A 22,306-nucleotide genomic window follows, 5' to 3' on the forward strand; every position below is an offset into this window, starting at 1 on the left:
TTTAGAGCCACAATGTCTCTGAAAAGCTTCCATGTATGCCATGTATTCTCCAAGATAAGCATGATTTATGACACCCAAGTATTGAGTATAGTGGATTTTTAACATCAATTATAACCTTGACTACCGTGACTATAAAGAGTAGCCACGCTTCCATTGTTAATTTTGTTCTAGAGGAGACTGACTGTATTCATTAAACATATAAATTATCTCAGTTGTTTGAAATAGAGATAAAGACAATTTATGTTAATGATTTATGAAATAAATTTTTTTGTTAAAATTGTTTTTAAAGCCCCAAATATGTCCCGGGTCAAATTGACCCGAGGCACACCAGAGGGTCCCAAAAGTGAAGACCATACAAGAGTTAAGGAACTATAGCTTCACTGCAACTACACGAGGACTTAAAAAAATCCTGATGTCATTCTTAGACTGCAAATGTTGGTGCAACAGTTGGCTGTCCAGTCGGAGCACCATATGCTTCCTTGTTGCTTAGTGGAAAATAGTGGGAGGAACACACACACTGGCCAAGGTTACACATCATAAAATCACATCATTTTCTCACCCTATCTCAAAAAATAGGCAGTCAGCAGCACACAGCCGCATCCCCTCAACATTTCTTCCTTCATCTAACAGCAACGCAGCTGGGTATCTTTGTGGTAAGGCTTTCTTTGGTATTAGAGTAAATGTTGCATGTGATGAGATTGGGTGATGCTGAGGCGGTGACCTCCACTTCTACTATAGTCTCGCCTCGGATTTTTGATGCTTTTTATGTCAATCAATTCCTTGATGGAATTTTTCGCCATGAAATTAATCAAGTTGTGAGGTAATGATAACTGCTCGGCTCTTTCAGTTTGGGATGCCGTTGTACAGTTCAGAGCATAAAGTGCAGTTCAGGTTACACAGGTGACCCTGGAATGTTGTGTTTTGTTTTTTTCGAGGTTAACACTAGGAAATATGCTGGGAATCTTTTGAGTTTCAACCCCCTTCTACAAAAAAATTGAAAGCACAACTCTCGGAGGATCTTCATTTAACTTTTTATTTTGTGAACAATGAATGAACAAAACACAGATACAGTACAAAATATTTTATTCAGTTGCTGAATATTCTGGTTTTGTCTTTATAATACATACCTAGAACCCATTAATAAGTAGTAGTAGTTACCATTTCTGCTTACTTTCTGAAGAGACAAAAAATAATAAAGGAATTTCGTAATTTGCATTTTTAGCCAAAATATGCAAATAAGTTTGAAATTAAAAGAGAACGCGCTACATGCTTCTGTAAATTTATATATTATACGCCTACAATGAGTCATATTCCTCTTCCAGAGTAAGAGGTGAGCCATGTGCATTAAGTCCTCTTTCCTTGATTAACATAAAAAAAGTGAAAAAAAAGTTCGGTAATGTGGTGGTAAATCTATATTGTTACTGAAAAAATGACCTCGTGAAAGCAAACTGATAAAAACATTGTCAACAATGACCTAAAAAACCTACAGGCGTTAAAGGGACTCACACACTGCAGTGTGAACTCTAGATCTGATTCGTATCAGGACTTAAATACGGGAAGAATGCTCAGAATAAGAATGCTCAGTGCGTAATGTTTTTGTTTTGACACACAACACCATTCTACTCAAGTGTGTCATCTCCTGTAGTGTCAAACCAAATCTATCGTTGTTGCGTAGCATTAGAAAGTCATGATACAGACTTTCTTCAACTCCCCCCAACTCTGACTGACCCACCTGCGTCCCCGGTTTTACATTTTCTAACTGTGATGGCGTTTCATTCTTGGTAGGATCCCACAGTCTGAGCATTTCTCTCTCCGCCCTCACCTGTATGTCTTAATTCTCAAATTTCAAAGTTACAAATTAATTTAACTGATGAATAATTGAGGATTAAGATTTTGTGTGTAAACTTAAACGACCATTATAACATTGGTCTATGTAATTCAGTAATAATTTTAGATTTTTTGATTCTGTATCCAAATGTGAATTGGTGACACAGATCACTCAGTCCAATAATATCTGATCCATGAATTACGTCACTGTGAGGTCATTAGAAACATGGTTTTTCCATGAATACCATTATAGCTGGAAATAGGATTTTTGTGGGTGGGTGTCATACACCTTATTTATCTAAATCTTTTAGTTAAATGTATTAATATTTTTGTGATATTTATTGTAATAGAAGAGCTGTGAGTTGGTTTTCCTTCTGTGTTGTGTTTTTAGGTGACAAATGGATGCCCTCAACCATAAACTTAACACCTACTTTGAATCATGGATTGGTCCCAGAGGTAAGATGATAAAATCCATTACCAAAAAAAACCTTTGTCATTCATCACTTGCACTACTTTTTCTCTTTTTCTTGTCGTGCTAACCTCTCTCGTCTGATTCACTTTGAAGGTTGTCCTCTTCATCTCTTTATCTCCGTGTTTCAGATAAGCGGGTGCAGGGAATGCTGCTGCTCGACAACTACCCACCAACCTTTGCACTCACAGTAATCTACCTCCTGATCGTGTGGATTGGGCCCAAGTACATGAAACACAGGCAGCCATATTCCTGCAGAGGCCTCATGGCGCTCTACAATCTGGGCATGACGCTACATGTTCAATGAGGTAAACAGGCACTCAGTGATGAGAGATGTGCTCAAATGTACCAAAACAATCAGTGCAATGTCATATTGCACACACAGAATATACAGCATGACAGTAGAGATAACTGGATTGGACCATATTTAGATACTCTGCATGTTTGTATTCTCAAGGTTGGAAACAATAAAGACCTTAAAGGGTTGGCCTCAGTCTCTCAGTTCCCAGATAAACTTCACTCAGAATAAGTGAAAGTTTCAAGGCCACAATATGTGTTAAACCTTTCCTTGCACACAGAACATAATGGGCAAAATAAAAAAAAGATTTCTTCCACATTTCAGCGCCACTAGTTTTGCCTCAAGCTGATGTAGGCGCAGAAAGAAAAATCTGCATAATCACTACAAGTGCTCACTACAAGTGCTCTACAACTGACTATGAAAATATAGCTATACTGCGAAGAAAGCAGAGTCTGTAGCGGGTTTAATTAAAGAGACTCGTGAGTAGTTACTGTAATGTGGACTAATTGGCAAAACTTAGACAGGAGCAAATTGCTTTTGATACCTTTTGATTTCCTCTGCATCTATTACAGTACATATCTAAAGCTTCAGATAGCAGCCGGGCAGCAGCGCACATTTATGAATGTGGTTCATTATTCTTTACTTAACTGTAGGTATCCCTGATACAGAGACAGAATCAGTCAGGATCTAATGGATTTCCACTTTTCATTTCTGCCTAAATTCCTAATCTTTCATCTTTCAAGGCATGGATGTGTTCCCATACATATGTGCAGCACCTGATGTGATCTCTCAAATTAACTCAGTAACAAGCTCAATATGGACACAGGTAGCCAAGTAACGATGAAAAAATATTTCATTTTATGAAGTTACTGTTAAGAAAATGAATAAACTGATGCACAAAAACAGAATTTTTAACTAATATGAAATCATAAAACTGTAAACTATTTTATAATAGAAATAACAAAACAAATTTTAAAGAAAGTGTAAATATGTAAAGCTATGTGGAAATCAAACCGCACTCCCAGGTAATATGAAACAGTGGAATAGGAGAATTTCAAAACTTAGATTTTATTCAGGGAAAGATGTTGTAAGGGAGTGTTCCCACATCATGAAGGTTGATAGTGTGGGAAAAGATTTTAAAAAATGACATAGATATTTCATTCCTTGAACACAGTTACAACTTTTGATGCGGTTTCCGTTGTTTTAGGCAGTACAGAAGCAAAAACAAGATACAGAAAAAGGTCAGGGCAATATACAGATGATTATCTGAGGGTATCTCAGAGAAATACCTAGCAACAAAGTGTATATTTTCCACTCCACTAAGGTTTTACAGGACTGTATGTACCATGCCATTTTGTGGCAAAGTTGCTTTTGCTCTTATTCAAAATTAAATAAGCACATTTCTCAGATAATCAAACCATTCTTTTAAATATGATGCTAAGGCCAGTAAACTGTAAGCTTAGCCTAGCACAAAGTTAACAGCTATATCTGAAATTGATTATATTTTTAATGTTCAAATTAACATGACCTTTTGAATCAATCTGTTTTATAACTAAAATCAATTTTAAATAAACAAAGCAATCAACAGATCCCTCATATACCCTCGCAGACATGAGCACAGCTCACTATTGCTTCCTTGAAAAATGTTCTTTTTATGGACAGCTGACTAAGTATCTGAAAGTGATAGAAGGAATGGGGAAGAGCTGACCTAAAACAAAAGAGTCAACATTTGATTTGTCAGTGATAGTGAGCTTCTGCTGTTTTTTTTTTAAACTAATTAATGTCAGAACCAGACGTAGTGTGTCTGTGCATGTTTAAGTCAAAAGTGTCTGTGCTCTCTCCTCATTTAGCTGGCAGAACAATCTTCCTGTCTTTCCCGCTGCATTGCATAAGGCCCCAGTGAACTTTGGGCTTTTTGATCCATTAAACATTGTACTCTGACAACTTGGCCTTGGGCTGGACTTTTAGCTGTGCCCATGTGATGTCACCTACTGTGAATCAAAGTACAGAGCAGGCCTCTACTCTCTGTCAACTTGGCAAATCACAGTAGATAATTAAACAATAATTTTGTTTTATCTCTATGCTCACTACAGTCAGTAGGTTTTATCAAATAAAAAAGGCAAAGGGAGGTGTACCAGTGTGCACAAAATTAAAGGGGTGTCATTTGTGTAGAAATCTCATTCTAATTGAAGATTGTTCTGGCAGGCCTGTTTAACCGAGCAAATAGTGTAGTAAGAACATCAGAATTTTATTTGGACATGATAAACATAGTCAAATAGTTACCTCCAGCATGAGCCACCCACAGATGGAAGAAGAGGCTGATAACCAGGAGTCCTACCAGTGGCTAGAAAAAGCTGGTCTGAAATACAGTGCAAAGTCACTAATCATGGCAGCACAAGACGAGGTGTGTAGAACCAGATTTACAGGGATGGAGTCTGCCACACCAGACAGGACCCCGGGAGCAGGCTGTGCAAAGAGGCCTCTGAGTCAGTCCAGCACTAGTAGCAGGGTGTAAAATGAAGACAAGTATACATGGAACACCATAAACAAGTGTTGGGAATGGCCTGGAAGTCCCAAAGTCAAAGTGGAAGATGCCTCCAAGGTTGGTGGATAATTACAGCTGTGACCCTGTGGGACTTCCAGATGCAGACCGATAAACTGCTGATGGCTAATCAGCTGGACATTGTGGAGGTGGTCAAACTACAGAAGAAGGCAGAAGTGATGGATGTAGCAATTCCAAATGACAGCAACATCAAGAAGACAGAATACAGGAAAATTGAGAAATGCAAATGACTGAAAGAGTAACTTGAACAGATGTGGGATGTGAAGACAAGAACAGCTGTTAAACCATGACTGTGATTCAGGCAGGCTTGTCAGAGTGGCTGCTGTGGAACAATGTTTGTTGATTACCTGTGAACGTTTATTATCTAATTGAATCATTCATCAACAAAGACAATGAAAATATTGTAATTTCAAATTCAGCCATTTTTTTCTCTTGAGTATAGTTATCATTCGTTCGCTTTCATTTCAACAAAATGCAACAAACAAGAACAACAAACAATATATATCGGCTCTATTAAGGGACCTTCATGGAAAATCCAAAATATGTCAAGCATCAGTTCAACACCAAAGCATTTAACAATAACACACACACACACACACGAACACAAACATACGCAAAAGATACTAATTCATCATCCATCTTAATTGCTTTGTCTGCAGCTTGTTACCACTGTGTGGCATGGTGGCTACAACTTCTTCTGCCAGAACACACATGGTGCACCGGAGGTGGATAATAAGGTCAGAAATTCACTGTTTCTCTTTCTGATTGTCTTTTACACCGTTTTCTTTTTCCTGTGATTGCAGCTTTGATATGATGGCTTAAAAAGAAAAAAAATATCAAACAAACATTGTTTCCACATCAGCTTCTTCTTGACAGTAAGGCAGCCAGAATTCATGTCATTTTGATAAAAATGTCAGTTCCATTTTTTTCATTTATTATTGGCGAACATCTGCAAATCCCAGCAGATAAGCTATAAAGGCAGGGAGCCAGTTTAATCTGATTCATGTCACCACGATGACTCTCTTCAGTGTCCCTGTTGAGCTCTGCAGTGCAGGTGAAAACGAGGCACACACAGTGAGCTGTGCGTGACTTTGCATTTCTGCAGGGATTAAACAGAAAGCATTAGGTGGCTTTGCTGAACATAGTAAACCTTGGGTGCCTTAGGTGTGTGTATATACATTTTCTATATACCAGCTGTATACAATGTTTTGCTGTGCTCTCCCCCTAAGGTCATAAATGTCCTGTGGTGGTACTACTTCTCCAAGCTCATCGAGTTCATGGACACCTTTTTCTTTATACTACGAAAGAATGATTACCAGATCACATTTCTTCACATATACCACCATGCTAGTATGCTCAACATTTGGTGGTTTGTTATGAACTGGATACCATGTGGCCACAGTGAGTGTTTTCACAGAGTTTCATTGTAATTCAGGTGCTCCCATGCTAGACTCGCTCATCCTGAAAACAGCCTGACACACACTGACCTGAACACTGCTGCAGTGGGGAACAAATTTTTTGTGCTTTTTTTTTTTTTCTTACATATGTTAGCAAACACATATGAAGTCGTCAGCTTTATCGTCCTGAGAGTCTTCCTGAAATCAGTTGTGTAGTTTTTGTTAGTCTTCTGTTTGATCACTGCACTGCTGAATTCCAGTTATTGTTTTGCGATAGATGAATAACTTCCCGTGTTTCTCTACTCTGTGTCCTCAGCATACTTCGGTGCCTCCGCAAACAGCTTTAGCCATTTTAGCATGTATTCCTATTACTGCCTCTCAGCCATTTTTGCCAAACGGCCGTACCTTTGGTGGAAAAGGTACATCTTGTTGCAGCTGGTAGGTTCACCTCCTCAAGTTTACTTTCTTTCCATTGATGGATGAATCAGATTCCTTACTTGAGTACAGGTAGCACTACTGCAGTGTGATAAATAGTTACAAGCACTGTGGAGTTAATCAGATTTTCACACAAGCTCTAAATGTAGATAAAGAAAACCTAAGACAAAAAATAGTAAAGTACTTTTTCATGTGTATATGTCGCTATTTGTATGTCAGTTAGTCACTGTGTCATGTGTTTGTTGTTTCCTCCACAGATCCAATTCTTTTTAGTCATTTTCCAAACGATGTGTGCACTCATATGGCCATGTGGCTTCCCCATGGGATGGCTTTACACCCAAATTAGTTACATGTTCATGTTTATTGTCCTTTTCTCCATCTACCACATTCAGGTAAGTTGTTTTTATGGCTCAAACCTTCCCTTAATAAGTCTAATGTTTCTAAGACTGTCCCCCTCTGCAAAATGTGCCCATGTGGTGTTTGTCCATGTAAGCAGATACTGCCCCAATGAATACGTTTGAAAGACTATGCATGTGTAGAGGTCGTGTGAGCTATTTCATGCGAGGGGTAAAAATGGCATCCGTGATGTTGTCAGAACAATGTGTTTTAGCACGAACCAGTATCATTTATAACCCCTAACCAAGCAGTTTTTATTTCTCGCCCTATCTGAGTCATTTTACTGCTTAAGCCAACAGGAAGGTGACATAATTTGTTCAAAGGGTGTTATGTTTATGTCTAAACACAAGCAGGAAGTTCCAAAAGAACAATAGACAGAACAAATGTTGGTCTTGAACTCAGGTTATACAAAGGTGCATGGTTGAAAGTGCTTAATTGCACCATCCATCCCTCTCCTTCCCACTTAGGATAATTTTGTGGCCTATGAAACAAAAGATACAGTGATAAATAGAGAGAGAGAGAGAGAGAGAGATAGATAGATAGATAGATAGATAGATAGATAGATAGATAGATAGATAGATAGATAGATAGATAGATAGATAGATAGATAGATAGATAGATAGATAGATAGATAGATAGATAGATAGAAAAGTAGATGTGGATATACCCCCAGTTGCCAGTCTATGACAGGTCCAACAAAGAAACAATTGAACACTCACTCCCGGGATCTGTTCAGAATCCCCAATTAACTTCTCATGTGTGTTTCTTTGAGGTGATTTAGGTGAGCTTAGTATGGTTGTTTTGTTATCTATATTTCAAATTCTGTCACATTTTGGTTATTTTGCTCATGTAAATTCTTTTTATGTTTTGTTTTGGTGCTTTTGAGTCCCCATCTGGGATGTATATCATATTTCAGAGATGACACCAAAGGTGTCCTTACTGGTTGGGCCTGCCTAAGCGTGAGCCTGTGCTCAGCAGGCTCAGGCTTAGTATTATTTTCATGATTGTGTCCTTGCTCTGACCGATGCTGACAATTAGAAAAGAAATATCTCAAGAAATATCACAAATACATTTTTTGTCACTAATGCATGACAATAATGCATTTTTAAAATGTAATGTATGTTTAGTTTGTGTTTAAAACATAAGGAACTGGGTCACAGTTCACCTGATTTTCTTTCAGGTGAGGATAAACTTGAGTGCTCTCTAGTGGATCAACTGTGTGTAGCAGACACGTTCTCTGAATTGCCTCAAAGATGCTGTGTTACATTGTAAATAGAAATGTGAACATAAACCTTATTCGGCTCTCAGTGATAACATTGTATATCTTCTGCATCTTTTTGTCTCACAAAGGCTTACAGGAAGAACAGTGGCTCGCGGAGGAAGGTGCATCAGGATGACTCTCCTTGCATCCACATGCATGGACATGCAAGTAGAACACCATCAATGAAGCACACTGCAACTAAAGAGCAGAGGGAGGGCTGATCTTTGAGAAACTGGCCCTAACTACGTTTACATAGACAAACGTGTCTTCAGCCTCACTGAAATCACTCTGATTAGAGATCCAAACCTGTTTACATGGACACTAATAGGGATTTGGTAAAATGTGTTTGCATGCCTCAGAGCCTTTAATCCGAATAAAACTCCTCTGACCTGCGAGGAGCCTGACAGCTAAATAAAAGAAGAAGGGAAAAAATGTACTTCTTAATTTAATTGTCAAAATTGTGTTCATCACAGTAGGGACATATTGTAGCCTTCAAATTGCTTTTTCATTTCTGTCTATCCTCCCAATGAGGCAGCCCTGTAGCCCTCCTTTTCCTGATATCAAGTAAACAGAAGAAGAGTGAAAGTGGACCTGTACTGCTCAGATTTGTCTTTTCCCTCTGCAAAAGACTTCCGTCAGTTATAAAGTCAATTATACAGTAGATGACAGGATGCTGCCCCCGGCTCCCAGATGCATGTGTGCTGTTTTGGTGTTAAACCGCAGCTCATCTGCAATTCCATGAAGACTCAATGTCAAGTCCCGGTGTCATCTTTTTTGATCGCAACTGGAGTTGCAACACACATTGGGCCACCTCTTGGCTGTAACCCTGCTGCAGGGCAGCGGGCCAGCAGTCTGTATGTTCCTCCCACTCTTTTCCACTGAGCGACAAGGCAGCACATTGTGCTCAGACCGGGACAGCCAGCCAAGGTTACACAGTCGTTTTCTCACCCCACCCCAAAAAGGTAGACAGGCACACAGCCGCATCTCCTCATCCACCTCTCGGCATTCCCGACTTCTTCCAAAAACAACAACACCGCACGCCTGGAGAAATTTATGGTGAGGCTTTTTCTTTTTTCTGTACTATTTGAAATATTGCAGCGCACATGACGTCTAAGGTGAGCACGCGATGAGTTCGGGTGATGCTGAAGCGGTGACCACTGTTACTTTGGTCTGATTGCGATCGGCGGGATGCGATAAGTCTACCGCTTGGTGTTTTTGATCAGTCCCTCTCTGGAAGTTTAGGTGTCATGATGGAACAGCGTCCGGCATGCGATCGGCTCTCTCTGTTTCACTTGTACAGTTCAGAGCGTTAAAGTGCAGTTTAGGTTACACATGTGACCCTGCTGTTACACAATACTGTGCAGCAAAGAGGCGGCGGGACCCAGATTTTGTACAATATTTCCACGAACTATTCCTGATGCCCCATGGAAGCTCTGAGGCAGCCAGAGGAGCGCTTTATTCTCACTGATGGTTGTCGGAAATGTGACAAACTTTGCGGTGCTCTTGTTGTGGAAAACTTTGTTCAGTTCCCGGCTGATGATGTTCTCAAATAGCTAACAAGTCTAAGCTTCTGTAAACGTGTGAAATAGATGGACTCCCATTCTGTTATTCATTCTTGCCACCAATTTGACATCTCAGTTGTTTGCTTTACATAATGTGCAACTAAAGGCACGGTCCCAGTGTTCAGATTTAGTGTGGATTTGGATGTCATCGTTTGATGCCAGAGGGGAGCCATGTGCATTCAGTCCACTTCCCTTGATCAGAAAAGTAGGTTTGCTGAAGATGAAAGTTGTAACTTTTACACTTCTCGGTTTTGGGCAAATCCAGTTCATTAAAATACCAGAGAAATACCAGAAAATGACCATGTGGAAGCAAAACTCACAACCCACACACAAACACACACCTCCTGGTACATGTGCCTACAACGTCCAAATTTGGCTCTGTCTTAATCATCATCGGTTACATTGATGAACCCCAAATGTTGACCAGGGTGCAGATGATGCATTAGATTAGTGTTTTAAAGTGATCAAGCATTTTTTCTGTGTTTTCAGTACAAACTCATGAAATTGAACGACAGCATGCTCTCCTGTTGTGGGTCATCGTGCTCCGATTAAGGCCTTGCAGATTATCATGCTCTGGTGCTGCCTAATGCATCTCTGATAACGAGAGCAAGGATATTACTGAACTGCGGTTGATCAAAAATAAGCCATGTTTTGTATGGACGAATGCAGCTGACAGTAATATGCTAATTGGGACAGAAACAGTAGTTCAACATACAGAGTTTAACCTTTTCTTTTTTTTTAAAGTCATATCTTCATGTTATATGATCGTATGCAGACTTATCTGAGATGCTTTAAAGTTCCCATAAAGCGTTTTTATCAGAGTGCATTTTGCTTCCACGAACAGCATGTGTGTGATTGCAGCAAAAAAAAAGGTAGTGAGGCCACTACCTCCTGAGGAGCCCACTCTGCTCCGATTGGTCAGCTTCACTGGCCTGAGTAAGCACCGCCCATCATTCCATATCAGCTGCTGAAATGTATTGGAGAAAGTATTGAGCTGGATCCAAAGTCAATTAGTGTAGGATGATTCATCAACAGTTTATATTATTATTTTCCATATAATTGTGAACTTGGAAATACCAGTAGGAGGCCCCTATCCCTGGTAGATGATAATGCAAGTCATATCTTCATAGAAACACTTGGATTTGTGGAGACTTTCAAATCTAATAGAATAGAGCACATTTCTTTAAAAATGTCAAGCTTTTTCTGCTCATCTCTTAACCTACTTTAGACTTTTTTGATGTAGATACACACAAATGTGACTTGAGTCAAGAGGCTGTTGTTCAAATCCGATTTATCTGTCATACTCAGAAATGTGCTGAGGTCCGTGCCTTCACACAGAGGACACACGACATACATTTCACAACCTTAGAAATGGATCAATGAAGGGATTTACAGAGGAAGATGTGTCTCTTGATCATTTTTTTTCCAGCTGTACATGCAGGTGTAAATGCAGTTAACAATTAACTGTTAACCTTAATGTTTAGCTGAGAAACATGTTTTTGGAAGTAAACAATGCAGGTTCCTGTGGTTGCAAGGATGCTTGAAACGCCGCAGCAGGCTCATGCAAACAGCGTAAACTCAACAGTTATCAGGTTCACCGTAAGAAACCTGATGCTGGGATTTGTGTAGCTTTTGCTCGACAATGTGAATATTGTATTCACAACTTTATCTGAAAGCACATATGAAAGTAAGTTAATTTTGTATAGTTTTCAAGCACCCACAACCCTGGATAGGATCAAGTAGGAACAGAGAGCAGATGGATATGTGCATGTTTACCTGATATTATGCGGGTGTAATTGTTGTCATAGTTAATTTATGGCTTTGTGCTTCTATGGAAAAACATCCTGCCAGACATCCATGCTCTCGTGTAAATAGGCTTCTGTTTTGTTTCGCTGATCTGTTCTGATGGTCTCAAACAATCTGTATTATATTGCAGATTACTTATATCGTTTGTGAAAAATATATCACTTATCCTTGCCCTATATTACAGAGGAAGAACATTTGTTTTGCGGACAGTTCAAGGGGCGGGTCTTAAGATCAGTTGTACCAAACAGTTCAGACGTATGTTTGAAAAAAATTGCAAAGGACTGACAACTATTCTGGTACGACAGCTTTGAATTATTGATTTCTGTTCCATATCAACAATTGGCCATGAATGAGCGAACATGCTGCATTTGAGGAGGATTGAAGATTTAATCTATTTTTGCTGTTTTATTGCCAATCAATTACATGGTTTGCTTTCTTTGAGGATTTAAGTCAGTAAACTGATGTTGCGTTAAAGTGTCTAAAACATATCAAGTGTCGCTCTCAGTGTTTAAGAGTAGCCAACACTGCAGCGTGTGTTATTTCCATTTGATTGTTCAAAGAAGCTGCAGGTTGTCCCCAGTTTGATACTATTTGACACATTAATCTCTATGCTTGCAAAGATGGTAAAGCTACTTTCTTCATATCCTACAGCTTGTGTTTTTTGTGCAACAGTTTAACCAAAATAATTTCAAAGAGGTGTTTTAGAATTTGTTTCTGCAGTGATTGTGTTTGCTGAAAACGGTGTATGGGGTTGTATCACCGATACTGGCCTTTCTTAGCATTAGTACTCCAATAAGCCTTAGTACTGTAGTATAAGTACTCCCTTAGACTATGATCCAAATTACATGCAGAAAAGGTTTGTTTGGAATGTTCTAATTAGAATTTACTAATGACATTTAATCATAAAGTGACTGTAGTGTGAGAGATGTGAGTTTTACTTCTGCCTTCTGTTTTTAGGTAACAAATGGAGACCTTCAATCATAACCTTAATACCTTCTTGGAATCATGGATGGGTCCCAGAGGTAAGATGATGTAAAATGCACTGCAAAGAGCCAAAGTCATTCATTAGATGCACCACACTTCTCTTCTCTATTTCACATTGATGGTCGCCCTCTACGTCTCTCTGTTTCCGTGTTTCAGATAAGCGGGTGCGGGGAATGGTGCTGCTTGACAACTACTCACCGACCTTTGCACTCACAGTGATGTACCTCCTGATCGTGTGGATTGGGCCCAAGTACATGAAACACAGGCAGCCATATTCCTGCAGAGGCCTCATGGTGCTCTACAATCTGGGCCTCACACTTTTGTCCTTCTACATGTTCTACGAGGTAAACGGAGGCTGAGTACTGAGAAATGTGTTGAGATGATACAAAATAATCAGTGTGATGTTTCAATGGAGAAACTAAAGAATATTGACATGAAACAGATTTAAAAATGCAACTATGAAAGCAGTGAAGGTCTGTAACAGGTTACATCCATGAGACTCACTGGTAGGCGATCGACATGTTTACGTGACACTGGAAAAAAAAAAAGATTATGGTGTTAGTCAGACCAAGCTCAAGACTTTTAAAATACATGTTAAAATGTTAGTCCCACCAAAAATCAAATAAAGCGTGCCTAATTCCAGTAAATGTCATTGAAAATCTGCCCATTAGAACTACAAGTCAGGTTACGATATCTTAAAGTATTTCTAGACTGTTGCTCTGCTTACATAAAATCCTGATTTTTTTTTTTGTAGCTGCTTTGTCATCAGACAAAAACCACTAATAAAGTGGCTTAAAGACAATGTCTGTGAGGTGAATTCGGCTATACTTGCACGTACGATGACCTCCCACAGAGAAAGTTAGAAGTCATAGATTGTGTTGAATGTTTTCACACATCCTGTGGACACATTTCAATCAAATACCATGATTTTCTTCAAACCTTTTCCATTATATCAGGTTTAATCTTGTAGAACCTTTTTTTCTGCATGAGTCCTGTACTGTTATCACGCTCAGGGATGTGTTCACATAGCTGTTATCAGTTCAAGATGAGAGAGCTTAAATCATTTGAGTAACAAAGAAAAATTGCGAAAGGTAGACAAGTAACAGTGAAAACACATTTTATGTCCGAAAGTTCCTGCAGTTAAATGTGAAGTAGTGAAATGCATTGTTGCACAAAGGTAGATTTTTCTTTACCTATGAGGAAATCATGGAAATAACTGAAAACAAACAGTGAAACTAACTCAACGTTGTTGGCATGTCAAACTGTGAGTCAATATTAAACCACCCTCAGGGAAGATAAAAGAAATGAAACTCACTTGACAGCGACGGAAAAGCTCAAGAAATGAGAAAGACAGAGTTGTTTATACTGCCCGGACATGGTTACAAGCTGTAACGCGATTTTCATGATTTAATCCAGTACAGAAGCAACAACAAACCAAGACAAAATAATCCGAATGACCTTTCCATCACTTGTATGTTTCACAGTATCACACCTTTGAATACAAGGACGGGCCCGCCACAAAGCATATATTTTCCAGCACACTGTAGTTTAAGTTGCATTTGCTCTAATTTGAGATAAGAGCATTTCCCAAATAGTCAGTTTTTCTTGAAATACGATGCCAAAGCCAAGAAACTCTTGAAGACTTGAAACAGGAGGTCACAGCTAGTCTGCCTAAGAGTAACGGAAAGAAAGACCCATCTACCTGCATATCTAAAGCAGACCAGCTGACGTGACTTATCATTGCTAAAAATGTAGTGTAAAAAATACACACCTTCCCTTCTTTTTCTTGCTAAACTTTTTATGCAAACATGACAAGAGACACACGACAGTGATATTAATCTTCTCATCTAACCGAAAGAAAAAGCGCAACTGTTTATTCAGCACTTGAATTTAATTGGGCACGGGCTTGTTTCGGCTGGCATCTTGCTGAAAGCTGTCTGTGAGGACAATGCTATCGGGCAGTGAGCGACTAGGCTGGATGATGACAGGCTCATTGTTTCAGTCATCAAATCCCTCATATACCCTCACAGACATGAGCCCAGCTCGCTATTGTTTGCTTGAAAAATGTTCCTTTTATGAACAGCTGACTAAGTATCCGGAAACAATAGATGGGATGGGGAAGAGCTGACGTGAATTGCTGATTAAGTTATAGCAGCACTGTCAAAACCTAATTTATCTGCGATAGTGAGCATCTGCTGTATTGTACCCTGCGATCACAAAGATGTCAGAACCAGATGCAGAGTGTCTGTGCTCTATTTCTCATTCAGCAGGAGAGCAAGCTTTTTGTCTTTCCCTCTGCATTGCGTAAGTACTGTACTCTGACAGCTCTTCTCACTCTGACAGGTGAACTTTTGGCGTTGCAAAATCAATGTCACCTGATGGGAATCAAAGTACAGATCGAGTTCTCTGCTCTCTGTCAACGTGCCAGCTCAAATTGGAAGACGGCAGTCATTAATTTTTATTTCCGTGCTCATTCCAATAAGTAGGTTTGATGAAAGGGTATATTCAGCTCCTGGGAGATGGAATCTTTGTGTGCATAATAAAGTGTTTAATGTGAAAAACATGAAGCAATCTTCATCCTGTTGCCGATTCTAAAGTGAAGGCAGCGTCTTGGCTCTGACATCAGCGGACGAAGAGAGTGGAAACTTTACTGTTGAGTCACTGTTTTAATTAGTTTTAAATCCTGGACGCCATGGAACAAATGCAGGCTCAGAGATTCAAATGATTTTTCTGTTTATTCCAGTCTGTTCTTTCACTGCTCCCACTACCTTTTTTTTTTTTTTTTTTTTTTTTTACACCACACCACAATTAACCTGCAGCATGTTCATTTAATGAAATACCCAACATTAATTGGCATATCTAGTCATGCTTTATCAGTGACAGAAAGTAGTGTATTAAGTGACCAGATTGGTGATAGACCAACATCACCAACATACTTTCTATCAATGGAAGTGCTTATGTGTGGTTTTATTACCGCTGGGAAAGCAAACCACTTGGGTTTACCTTTTGTTTTAATTGTTTTTGAGACCGCTGGGTCTTTGTGTCGCCTTTGTGTTCAGACATTTGTTCAAATGCACATTCATCAGTGATCTTAATGGCTTTTTTTGCAGCTTGTTACCATTGTGTGGCACAGTGACTACAAGTTCCTCTGCCAGAACACATACAGCGAACACGAAGTGGATAATAAGGTCAGATATTCAGTCGTACTCCTTTTGATTATTTATTACATTGTATTCTTTTTTCTGTGAGTGAATCTTCCATTATTATTGTGTTTGTTATTATATTTATCATGATGTTTGTTACAGACCAGCAACCAAAATGCGCATCAGCTCGCACATCATATCTGTGGCAGATAAAACTCCTGTTTTATCTGCCTAATAGTGGCAGACTATTAGACAGTCTTTTGCCGTAAAATCTGATCAATATCTTGATGTTTGTTTTCTTTTTAAAGTCTCATGAGAGAGGTCTTCCACAGTCATTATGCACAAGGCAAAGTTGTGGTTATTTCTAACACCTACATTCATTGTGAAAATTGATGAGAAACATCAGTATTACACTGTGAAATCTCTGTGAGATCATCTGTTTTGCTTTATTGTCAATTATGTGGCCTCTTTTTCAGTTTCCATCTCATAGCACATTACTATACGTTACACTGCTATAATAACTAACGAATAAGTGACTTGTGCACATTCTTCCTATAAATATACCAACTTGTGTGGAGGAAAATTAATACAGACAGTCTTTGTGTGTATGCATTGGTTATGCATCTGGCCCAGGAAGTCAGTTTAATTTGATTCATGTCACCATGATGACTCTCTTTAGTGTTCCTGTTGGGCTCTGCAGTGCAGGTGAAAACGAGGCACACACAGTGAGATGTGCATGACTTAACATTTCTGCAGGGATTAAACAGAAAGCTGAATCAATGTTGCTTCGCCACAGAAAGTAAACTCCTCCTGAACTTTTAAGGGTCTTCAGCACACACAGGCGCTTATCATCTTGTTTGATTATTATGGTGCTGTGACTTTTGGAGCAACTTTTTTCATTCTTGTTCCCACTTTTGATCACTATGCTTTGCTGGGCCTCCTTCCAGGTCATAAAAGTCCTGTGGTGGTACTACTTCTCCAAGCTCATCGAGTTCATGGACACCTTTTTCTTTATACTACGAAAGAATAATTACCAGATCACATTTCTTCACGTGTACCACCACGCTAGCATGCTGAATATTTGGTGGTTTGTAATGAACTGGATACCATGTGGCCACAGTGAGTGTTTTACCGTTTTTTTTTTTCATTTTTGGAATGGCATCAGAGTGAGATGAATAATTCAGCTGCTCCCGTGTTAAACCAGTTTGTCCTAAAAGCAGCATGTTTCACCTACAAAGTCTAAAAGGACACAAAGTGACACAACGACCAGTGTGGAACAAATGTAGTACTTTCCCAATATGCAGTATCATAAAATAGCACAAGTTGTCAGCTTTATTATCCTCAGAGTCTCCCTGAAAGCAGCATTTTTTTTACTTGTGTACTTTGTTTTTTGTTAGTCTTCTGTTTGATCACTGCACTGCTGAATTCCAGTTATTGTTCGCGATAGATGAATAACTTCCTGTGTTTCTCCACTCTGTGTCCTCAGCATACTTCGGTGCCTCCATAAACACCTTAGTCCATGTTGTGATGTATTCTTATTACTGCCTCTCAGCCATTCCTGCCCTCCGGCCGTACCTTTGGTGGAAAAGGTACATCACGCTGTTACAACTGGTAGGTTCACATCCTTCACTTTACTTACCTTCCATTTATATGATTAAAAACATTCCTGACTTGAGGAAAATTAAGCTCCAAATTTATTACCAATCTCACTTTGTGAGCTTGCCTTTCTAGTCAGTGTTTGCATGTTTTTCCCTCACAGATCCAGTTTCTTTTAACCATGTGCCATACCGCGTGTGCAGTCATATGGCCATGTGGCTTCCCCATAAGTTGGCTGTGCTTCCAATTAAGTTACATGTCCACGTTCGTGGTCCTTTTCTCAAACTTCTACTTTCAGGTATGTTGTTTTTACAAGCATGGGTTGATCAGTACATAAACTAGAGTGGACAGACTGTGTGATGGAAACTCTAAATGACCTCAAGCATGCTGTTACTCTATAAATAGAAATGTGAAAGTTAACCCTATTTGGTTTTCAGTAATAACATAACATTCACTCTGCCTCTCTCTGTCTCACAAAGACTTACAAGAAGCACAGTGCTTCTCGAAGGAGGGAGCAACAAAATGGCTCCTCTGCATCCACAAATGGACATGCAAATGGAACGCCATCGATGGAGTATACTGCATCCAAGAAGCTGAGGGTGGATTGACATTTGAGAAACCGTCGCCATGTTCTCACTGTAGCGTGTTAGCTAATGCTGCTAGGAAGTGTATGTATCTTCCTCTAGAATAGTCTAGCTCACACTTCAGATGAAATAAGCCATAGCCACATGTAATTTTTTCAGAATTTTGTTTTGTACACGTCGCTACTCATAGTATTAAATTGATGTAATTCTAAGAGTACTGTAGTATTGTTGACACTGTACAGTATGCCTTCCTCACCTTTTAGAGTTAATTCATTTCGGAATGCAAATCTCTTTCTTGCTACCAGCGAACAAACACATTTACACTCAGTGATGCTTTTCACAATGAAGGTCCAAAGATGAACGATCGACTGTGTTGGCAGAAAAAGATTTTATTACACAATATGGCTTCGATTTAAGGGACAATTTGAAAATACGCAGCTCTTACTGTGGTTACGGTGGTAATAGCTATGGCGTAACTATGGTAAACACGTGTTGGCTTTATCTCAGCCCTGCCTGTGCATTTGCATAATCCAAAATTTTGTTCTCAGTAGTACTGTCAGGGATTTCTAGCGACAGCACGTAACAGCAGAAAATGGCATTTTGCATTTGCAGAGCAGGATGTCAAGTTTGAAATGTTTAGCCATCCGATGATGACCAAAGTGTAGCGCGCTGCGAAGACTAGGATTTATATTTGGGAAAAAGTTCAAGCTCCGATGTGAGAGAGCGGTTGTGTTTTTATAAGCACAATAAAAACTCAGCTCCTCTTAGTGTCAGTATCACAAAAATGAGTTTGTTCTCTCACACTGTGTAATATACCTGTCAAAGCTTTAACAGCTTAGATGTATTCAACTGAATAAGAGGATGCCCGTTAGGTCTTTAGTGCAGTTGCTTACCAATAGATATTATTTAGATATCAAAATTAGGAAGTTAATATGATCATATTGAACAATTCAGAGCTAAACAATTAAAAGCACATTATATTTAAATACATTTCACTAGATAGTTTATGATGAGTGATATCAAAGCTTCTTTTTTTCCCATTACACAGTGGTGCCTGAAAGTTTATATCTCTGTGTAAATATGACCCAATACCTGTAACGTCAGATTTTTGCACGAGTTCCAAAATATATATATACGGAATTTTAGTTCTAAATTTAATTTTTTAAGTCCAATAATACATAAACCTAAGAGTCATAAGTAATCAAACCTTTGCTTTCAATCTCTGATTTGAAGCCTTTATGCTGCAATGACCTTTTTCGCATTCACGATGACTAATGCCCTCTCAGTGCTTCAGTAAACCTTAAAGGTAAACCAGCATGAACAACAGCTTCATCTTCCCAAGTGGAATGCAGATTGTGAAAAAGATCTATATCTTAATATATCCAGTGACTTTGGATTGATGTCCTGAAAACCAGCTCACATTGAATTTAGCTCACATCTCCTGACAGATAAATCTCAACTGTTGATGGGTACGTTTCCCCACATGAACTCCTCCATTAAGGCCCTTCCAAAACGTTTCTATGGCATTAAGGTCAGGACTTTAACTATCAATACGTACCTTTTATTATTCCTTCACCATCCTTTAGTAGAATGACATGTATAGCCAAGGGTTTTTTTGTTTGTTTGTTTTGTCTTGCTGATCCCCAAAAAATATCCAGGTGTAATATTTTGGTTTTATTTGTTTTGCTGTATTCTCTTTATGTAGTTAAAGAACTTGAGTAGAAAGCTGATTGCATTTAGGGTCATAATTACGTTACAGAGTGAAAAAAACTTTCAAACACCAATGTAAATAGGGTGCCTTCTGGATCGGCTAATTTAGTTTCTAATATAGCATTTTTCATCTTTTCAGACAAATACATGTCAGACTTAGAATCTTGTGCCTGAATCTCTATTTTTGCTCAGTCATATTCATTAAATGTACCAAATTATCATTCCTAACAAATCACACAGGCTAAACACAACACTGAAGATGACTTTTGATACCTCAAAAATGTAGCACTTGATACTCATGCTGACTTAGAATGGAAAAAGGTGGATCAGTTCATAATGAATGTCTGTAGTGCATGATGCAAGCGTATCATAGAAGCTGGAAACAGTGAAGGAGTAATCCTGGCTCTGTCAGAGATTATCAAATCTGTTACAAAAACCTCCAAAGCTTACTTTCGATTTGATAAGTTCAGACAGAACCAGACTGGCTGTTTCCAGCTGTGATGCTAGCTTGTAGCATACAGAACTTGGCATAGAAGAATATTGAACTACACCTTAAAACATTGCATCGTTTCCAAAGTTTTAACTGTTTTGATTAAGGGAGAAGTTGTTGTGATTGAAAATTAATTATCATTTTTGTCATTCAACTACATGTTTTTTTCTTTTTGCTCATATTTTCTTTGACCTTCACATTTGGGTAAAGAAAAAAAAAGAAAAATTCTATGGAGCTGCATTTCTCTCCCATGCTGAATCAATGTAATGAGATATGTTCCCCAAATATGTAGACCTCAATTTACTGTTTAAATCTGAATTGTAAAAAAAAGCGCATATTTCTCTGCTAAGTGAATCTGGGCTGATAGCACAGCAGCATACATGAACCATATCTACTCAGTGGTTTTTGTTTTATTTCCAGCCAAACATACTGTAGTAGAAGTAGCACTGATTTACACCTTAACTGGTAAAGGCCAAGGAAGCATACAGGAATGTAATGTGATATAAATGTTCTAATACTGTTTGAATTAATGTGTATATATAGATATGAACAGATATATTTTCTGAAATCTTGGGTAAATTTGGGTTCATGTTCTGTGACTCATGTCTTTTACTCACTGTAACACATTAAAAATGAAACTGTGATTGTAAACCTTGTTCTAAAATTATTTTTAATTCCTTAGAGATGTTAAATAAAGTGGCTTGAGGAGAGAGATGATCTCTTGAAGTTAAAATTTTAGATTTTGCTCCTTTTTTTCAGGGGGAAGAAGAATCTTTGACAATACATGCACGCGCACATACACATCTATGTATATATATATATATATATATATATATATATATATACACACACTGCTCCCAACACTTTCAGCTTCTTAGGCCAAGATTTCACCCATTTTCAGCATATAACAGTGTGATCTTGACTAATTTAGTTGAGTAACCTTGATGTGGATAAGTTTTGCTTAATTTTGTTTGGCATAGTCAGGGCGAGGGTCAAGCAAAAAAGCCACTTAACATTTTCCACTTAAGTGGTACTGCTCTCATCTCCTACATATGAGTATTGTACGCAGAGTTGATACACTGCAGTGCAGTGAGTTACACAGAGCTGCTATGTGAAACACAGTGGAACTGTTTGTGAGCTTTGATGGCATATCTGCTGGCCAGCCACTGCTGGAATAATGCCTTACTGAGTTTTAGAGGCCACAGCCTGAGGGAGTCGAGGAGGGAGGGGTGCATTGTCCTGATTTGTCCCTGAAAACAGCAGTAGAGTCTATATATAAATATAGATATCTATAAATAGATAGAAAGATTAGGTATTACATCAGAACTTAACAAATGAATGAAAATGAAACTTTCTAATCCTCTGCTTGAAACAGAGTATTGCGCACGCTTTGAAATCTCAAATTGCTGATTTGTTCAGGTGGAAAAACACTATATTTAAACATGTTTTTTTTATTTATTTTAAGTTGGAATTAGAAATAATGTAACTGATAACCACAACACGGACCATAGAAAACCTGACTTTTCCTAATTCATATGCTACAGTGTCAGACATTCAATATAGCTAACCCTAACGTAATCCTTGAAAGCCAACAGCTCAGGGTTTGGACTGCTTTGAAATATTAGGTTTCTTTTAAAATGATCTCACAGAAACAAGTGAAATGATGGGTTCCTAATCACAGCAGGACACGATGGTTGCGCATAATATGCTGAAACTGCAGCTTTGTTGCAAAAAAAGTCTACATTGCTACTCATTTCGGTCTGTTTTGTCAGTTTTAGCCTCTTG

General features: G+C 38.6%; 2 protein-coding genes across 2 annotated transcripts; both read left to right on the forward strand.

The window, feature by feature from the left end:
• Positions 1-2,225: 2,225 nt before the first annotated feature.
• On the forward strand, positions 2,226-8,867 carry elovl5 (ELOVL fatty acid elongase 5). The gene is given in 8 exon segments (XM_075483068.1): positions 2,226-2,283; positions 2,428-2,587; positions 2,589-2,604; positions 5,817-5,894; positions 6,387-6,558; positions 6,871-6,992; positions 7,247-7,381; positions 8,736-8,867. Coding segments are annotated over 8 exon segments (873 nt in total).
• Positions 8,868-9,420: 553 nt separating this feature from the next.
• Positions 9,421-18,437, forward strand: LOC142391929 (very long chain fatty acid elongase 5-like). Its single transcript, XM_075478124.1, has 8 exons — positions 9,421-9,702; positions 12,972-13,036; positions 13,155-13,342; positions 16,109-16,186; positions 17,089-17,260; positions 17,628-17,752; positions 17,901-18,035; positions 18,217-18,437. Exons 2-8 carry the CDS (start codon positions 12,979-12,981, stop codon positions 18,343-18,345), a joined length of 885 nt encoding a protein of 294 aa, XP_075334239.1. The 5' UTR covers positions 9,421-9,702; positions 12,972-12,978; the 3' UTR covers positions 18,346-18,437.
• The last annotated feature ends 3,869 nt before the right edge of the window (positions 18,438-22,306 follow it).

The sequence above is a fragment of the Odontesthes bonariensis genome, chromosome 2, assembly GCF_027942865.1.
Source record: "Odontesthes bonariensis isolate fOdoBon6 chromosome 2, fOdoBon6.hap1, whole genome shotgun sequence".
In the NCBI taxonomy this organism is placed as follows: domain Eukaryota; kingdom Metazoa; phylum Chordata; class Actinopteri; order Atheriniformes; family Atherinopsidae; genus Odontesthes; species Odontesthes bonariensis.